This window comes from Oryctolagus cuniculus, chromosome 19 (genome assembly GCF_964237555.1).
Source record: "Oryctolagus cuniculus chromosome 19, mOryCun1.1, whole genome shotgun sequence".
Taxonomy (NCBI): Eukaryota; Metazoa; Chordata; class Mammalia; order Lagomorpha; family Leporidae; genus Oryctolagus; species Oryctolagus cuniculus.
Window position 1 is genome coordinate 7,161,022 of NC_091450.1, and position 6,226 is coordinate 7,167,247.

The 6,226-nt window shown below is 52.7% G+C and overlaps 1 protein-coding gene across 1 annotated transcript; it reads left to right on the top strand.

The window, feature by feature from the left end:
- Nucleotides 1–722: 722 nt before the first annotated feature.
- On the top strand, nucleotides 723–2,089 carry LOC138847053 (zymogen granule membrane protein 16-like). Its single transcript, XM_070064681.1, has 2 exons — nucleotides 723–945; nucleotides 1,721–2,089. The coding sequence occupies exons 1-2, from the start codon at nucleotides 755–757 to the stop codon at nucleotides 2,076–2,078; spliced, it is 549 nt and encodes a 182-aa protein (XP_069920782.1). The 5' UTR covers nucleotides 723–754; the 3' UTR covers nucleotides 2,079–2,089.
- The last annotated feature ends 4,137 nt before the right edge of the window (nucleotides 2,090–6,226 follow it).

Sequence of the window (6,226 nt, forward strand, 5' to 3'; positions counted from 1 at the left end):
TCTGCTGGTTCACTCCCCCACATGGCCGCAATGGCCAGAAATGGGTCAATCCAAAGCCAGGAGCTTGAGCATCTTCCAGGTCTCCCAAGGGGGTGTAGAGTCCCAAGTGCTTGGGCCATCTTCCACCGCCTTCCCAGGGCACTAGCAGAGAGCTGGATCGGAAGTGGAGCAGACGGGACTAGAACCGGTGCCCATATGGGATGGCAGCTCCAGGGGCGGAGGACTCACCTACTGCACTCCAGCGGCCAGCTTGTCGGTGTTGGCTCTGATGCTGGGTTCAGGAAATTCAGCCGTCTCCAGGCTGAGGCCTATCCTCCATCCTAATTCAGAAAGTCCCCGTCCTGGCTGTGTCAGGACACAGCGCTCGCCAAGAGTGAGCGCTGACCTGCTTGGAGGGGAAAAGGAGGGCGTGGCTACAGCCAGACCAAGGGCGGGCCAGAGACAGTTGGACCCTGGAACATCAGGTCTGGAGGATGCACTGCAGGCTGTGGACAGTGCTGTGCACCTTGAGCCTGGGTCTGGCTAGGTGGGAGCTGAAGGGTCAGGCCACCCGGAGGCCAGAGGGAAAGGAGGAACCTCCCCCCTCTGCTCTCTTCTTCCCCCCTGCAGCCTCACGATGTGGACCTTCATGCTCCTGGGCCTTCTCTGTGCCTCGGCCTCTGCCAGTGCCAGTAAGTGAGCCGCTGGGACTCTGGTGGCGGGTGGCAGGAAGGGGCCCCTGCTGGGCTGGTGGCCAAGACTTGCAGGGCTGACCATGAGCGGTGGGAACTGGGAGGTCCTTGCCTCCAAGCCCCCCTTTCTTTCCACTGCAGTCCAGGCCAGGTCCTCCTCCTACAGTGGCGAGTATGGAAGGGGAGGAGGGGAGCCATTCTCCCACTCCGGCCTCCAGCTGGAAGGGCCCATCACAGCCATCCGTGTCCGGGTCAACAGCCTCTATATCGTGGGGTAAGGCTCTTCTGCGTTCCTCCAAGGTCTTAGAACTCAGGAAGTGCTCTTTCACTCTGGGCCACCTGTGCCACAACCAACAGGTCCCTAGTGTGGCAGGATATGGGGATAGCTGTGAGAGGACTCGGCTTCCAGAACCGTACCCTTTGGACTCCTCCCTCCCCGAATATGCCTGGTGGTGGCAAATCATTAATAACCACTAACTCTCAGGGGCCTGGAAGTCGACCAGCCCAGCCCACCCCGCCTTCTGCGGTTTAAAGTTTCTTTCCAATATCCCTGCTGGGTGCCCTGCAACTTTGCTCAACGCCTCTCTTGAGCAGTCCCCACTCCATTGCTAGTCGGAAAATTCTATCACGTGCAGAGCCAAAGTGTGTCCCCTGATCCTGGATCTGCCTCCTGGGACAGCATGGACAAGCCTCTTCCCTCTCCCACAAGGGAGCCACTCAGCTGTTAGAAAATCCCTTTGCTTCCACAAGTGCAGGAATGGGGGAGGGGCATCGTAGGAGGCTGGACTCCAAATTCAAGGCCTGCCATGTGCTGTGTGTGGGCGACTCTGGGCAAGCTGCCTTCCTTCTCTGCACCTGCTGTCAGCCAGGCCAGGAGCTGAAGTTCTTTGTGTGGTCCTCCAGGGCTCACCCGGCCTACACTTTTGGGGGAACTAGCAGGGACTGCTCATGCTAGTGTCCAGTTTGGAGGACTCCACGTGCAGGCCAAACGGTCCTGAACTCTGATGACCTAATCAGTGTCCCCGTTCCTGCCCTCCCACCCGTCCCAGTCTCCAGGTGCGCTATGGCCAGGTGTGGAGCGACTACGTGGGTGGCAAGCTGGGAGACCTGGAGGAGACCTTTCTGCACCCAGGGGAGTCAGTGATCGCGGTGTCTGGGTCATACAGTTACTATCTGAAGACCCTGGTCTTTGAGACTGACGAGGGTCGCTTCCTTTCCTTTGGGAACGACACAGGCGTAATGTTCTATGCTATACCCTTGGACCTGGACGCCGTGCTCCGATTCATCAGTGGCAGAGCTGGCTTATTCATCACCGTCATTGGCCTGCACTGGGACACCATCCCAGATACTGCCCCAGCGACTGCTGAGCCCGCCTCCTCCGTGGCAGGGCCCCGTGGTGGGGTGTGACAACTCCCTGATCACCATTCCCATACAAATGGCTCAATAAAAGGACATGGCTAAAGCTGGTGTGCATGTGGGTGTGTGCAGGCGGGACCCACTCTTGGAGGGCGGTGTGACTCTCAGCTCTGGCTACCTGCTAAGAGTGGGAGCACGAGGGAGACAGGTGTTGAGAATCCTGGGCTCTTCCGTACGTCGCAAGGAGAGTGACGCTGGTTTGAACCAACTCTTTTCGGGGTTAGCTCATGAGAATGTCTGTCCAAACAGGAGTTCTGAAGGGAAGGCTCAGCGGGGGCACACCGCCGAGCCCCAGGTGTGCCTCTCTGGCGCCCTCCCCCCTGAGAAGGGGCTGGCTTCTCTGACCAAGGGCTGTCCCCTCTCCCTGGAGCTCAGCTGCAGGTGGGTGGCCTGCACCTCTGTCCTCCCATCTGTCCCAGATCCGCTCTCCCTGCTGAAGTTTCGCCCCAGTTTGTGCTTAAGGACTCCACCCCATTCCCCAGGCCAGTTCTTCCTCGTCTTTACCCCTAACCTGGTGCTCTTGCTTAGCCCTCTCGGAACTGGCGCTCAGGCAGATGAGAAGCCCGTGGCTAAGACACACCCACGTCCCGTATTAGAGCGAGTGGGTTTCATTCCTGACTCCACCTTCCTGCTGACGTGGCTGCTGGGAGGCAGCAGGGACGGTTCAGGATGGTTCAAGTCCACCCACACGGGAGAGCCGGTTGAGTTCTCCTCCAGCTTCTGCCCCCACTCCCACCTCTCTAACAAACAGAAAATAAAAACGGAGCCGGCGCCGTGGCTCATAGGCTAATGCTCCGCTTATGGCGCCGGCACACCGAGTTCTAGTCCCGGTTGGGGCGCCGGATTCTGTCCCGGTTGCCCCTCTTCCAGGCCAGCTCTCTGCTGTGGTCAGGGAGTGCAGTGGAGGATGGCCCAAACCTTTGGCCCTGCACCCCATTGTAGATCAGGAGAAACAGCATGCTCCTGATTTGGATTAGTGTGGTGTGCCGGCCGCAGTGCACTGGCCTCGACGGCCTTTGGAGGGTGAACCAACGGCAAAGGAAGACCTTTTTGTCTGTCTCTCTCTCTCACTGTCCACTCTGACTGTAAAAAACAAAAACAAAAACAAAAACAAAAACAAAACAACAACAACAACAACAACAACAAAAACAAAACACCACCACCAACAACGGAGAGTCGTTCCTTAGGGACCCACCATTTCAACAGTGTGAACTTGGCCAACACCACAGCCAAAGTGGAAATTCTGGGGCAGGTACTTAGTATGGTGGTTAAGTTGCCACTAGGGGCTGAGTCCCATATCTGAGTGCCTGAGTTCAAGGCCTGGCTCTACTTTTGTTTTTTAAGACTTTTTCAAAAAATATATTTATTTGAGAGTTACAGAGAGGCAGAGGCAGAGAGAGAGAGAGGTCTTGACATCTGCTGGTTCACTCCCAGATGGCTACAACGGCCAGAGCTGGGCCGATCTGAAGCCAGGAGCCTCTTCTGGGTCTCCCACGTGGATACAGGGACCCAAGGAATTGGAGCATCTTCTACTGCTTTCCCAGGCCATAGGAGAGAGCTGGATCACAAGTGGAGCACCTGGGACTCGAACCAGCGCCCATACAGAATGCCAGCACTGCAGGCGGCAGCTTTACCCACTACTCCACAGCCGGGCTCCACTTTTGATTCCAGCTTCCTATTAATGCCAACCATGTGGGAGGCCTGCATTGAGTTCTGGGCTCCTGGCTTCAGTCTGGCCCAGCCTGCCTGTCGTGGGCATTTAGGGAGTGAACCAATGGATGGGACATCTCTGTGTGCCTTTCATAGAGCATGAAAATAAAGTTTTTACAGAAGTAAATTCCAAAGTAGAGACATTTTCATCGTTGATTGCCCCAAGTACAAGGGGTTAGTTAGAATTCAGGGGAAGCATTAGGATGGCTGGATAGAGTCAGTGAGGACACAAAGTGGCTTTGGGAAGAATTTCGAGGACTCTAAAATACTGGCAGTTTTAGGTTTCGGTGGTAGTGGTGGGCAGTGACATATTGCTTCCCATAGAGGGCAATGTCAAAATCATATTTCGCCCAGTTAGACAAAGAGAGTTACAGACATGTAATTTTGTAAAAAACAAAAACAAAACAAAACAAAAGAAAACAAAAAAAAAATCCCAAGCACTATAAAAAGAAGCCCACCACTAGCATGTTTTCATAACAATTCCGTGGGTGCCAGATGTTGCTGTGGATCCATTCTGAGAGGAGGATGGTGGTGGGGGCAAGAGGCGTGGAGTCACCACACAGACCCCAGGTGTGGGTGAAAGCAGGCCAGATGCGAGCAGCTGGAAGACTCATTTATTTCAGTTGGTACAGCAGCGTATAGAGCCAAGGCAGCCAATCTGGTCAAGGGGTGGTCTATGCTCTAACCAATCACAGCCTGTTGCCAGGCAGTTTCCAAAGCCATCCAATCACAGCGTGTTGCCAGGCAGTTTCCGTTGCCTGTGGCCATCTTGGCATGGCCTTCTCATTCCACCACAAATTCCATCACAGATTATTATGCCATTGTAATCCTTTTTGAGCTATAAATATCATAGATCTTACCCTTTTCAAGTGTGCAAGTGATTTTTAGTAAATTTATAAGATTTGTACATCCAGCATCGCCAGTTCCAGAATACTGAAGAAAACAACAACAGCAACAACAAAAAAAACAAAAAACGTGAATTGTCTCCCCAGCCTCCCTTTAGCCCAGCAGAGTCATGTTCTCATGTGTGAACCTGAGGAAGAATTAAGTCAGGCTGATAACAAAGCCATTGCCTTACATACTCATTTGTGGTGAGAACATTTACAATCTACTTTTAGCAATTCTGACGAAAGTCACCATTCCATGAGATCTATTGATCACTAAAGGCTGCTTCTTCCTTTCACCTGAAACTTTGTATGCTCTGATCAACATCTTGCCTCTCTCCATCCAGTGTTCTGCCAAGCCTCTCATGACTACCGCTTTGTTTTTTTTTTTTTTGTTTTTTTTTTTTGTTTTTTTTTTTTTTTTTTTGTAAAGATTATTTATTTGAAAGGCAGAATGACAGAGAGAGGGAGAGACAGGGAGAGATCTTCCATCCACTGATTTACATCCCAAACAGCTACAATTGCTGGGGCTGGTCCAGGCTGTAATCAGGAGCCTAGAATCTCATCTAGGCCTCCCACGTGGGTAGCAGGGACCCAAGCAGTTAGGCCACCCTCCACTGCTTCCCCAGGTGCATCAGCAGGAAGCTGGATCAGAACTGGAGCAGCTGGGACTCAGATCAGCCTCTGATACGGGAAGCCGCTTAGCCCACTGTGTCATTACTCTGGCCCCTGCTGACGGCCACCCTGCTCTCAAATTCTGAGTTGGTATTTCTTAGATTCTACACGTAAGTGGGATGTGGTATGTATTTGTCTCTCTGTGCCTGATTTCCCTTAGCATAGTGCCCTTCAGGTTCACCCCTAGGATTACAAAGGACAGCTTACTCAAAGGTCATCAGCACATAAATAGTGAAGTTCAAGTGCTACAGTGAAGTTCATGTGCTGGGTGTGGAAGAAGCCATTCAGGAAAGCAACAGGTATAGAAAAGGAGAAAGGCAGGAATAAGCGAATTGGGAAACACCAGTGTTGGTTGGTACAAAGAGGAGGCAGTTACAGAACTATAGAAGGGAGGTTAATGTTGTGGCACAGCAGGTTAAGGCACCACACTGCATCCCATACTGCGGTGCCCATTGGAGACCTGGCTACACTCCTTCTGGTCCAGCTCCCTGCCTCTGATAATGGCCAAGTGATTGAGTTCCTGCTACCCATCTTGGATGGAGCTCCTGGCTCCTGGCTTTATGCAGGCCCAGCCCCAGCTGTTGTAGGCTTCTGTGGAGTGAACCAATGGACGAAAGATCTCTCGCCTTCTCTGTCTGCATTTCAAATCAATAAATAGGGAAAAAAGAACTAGAGAATGGAGTGGTATGGGAGGCAAGGAGAAGGCAAGAGAGAAATTCCAAGCAGTGGCTAAGGGCACGATAATGGAGAAAAGGAAAGATCTCCGTTTCTTCCATGGTGGCCGTGAGGAGGTCATTCATTTTCATGACAAGCACAGCTTCAGTGGGCTGCAGGAATCAGCTGAAGCAGGCTGCAATTTGCTAAGGAATG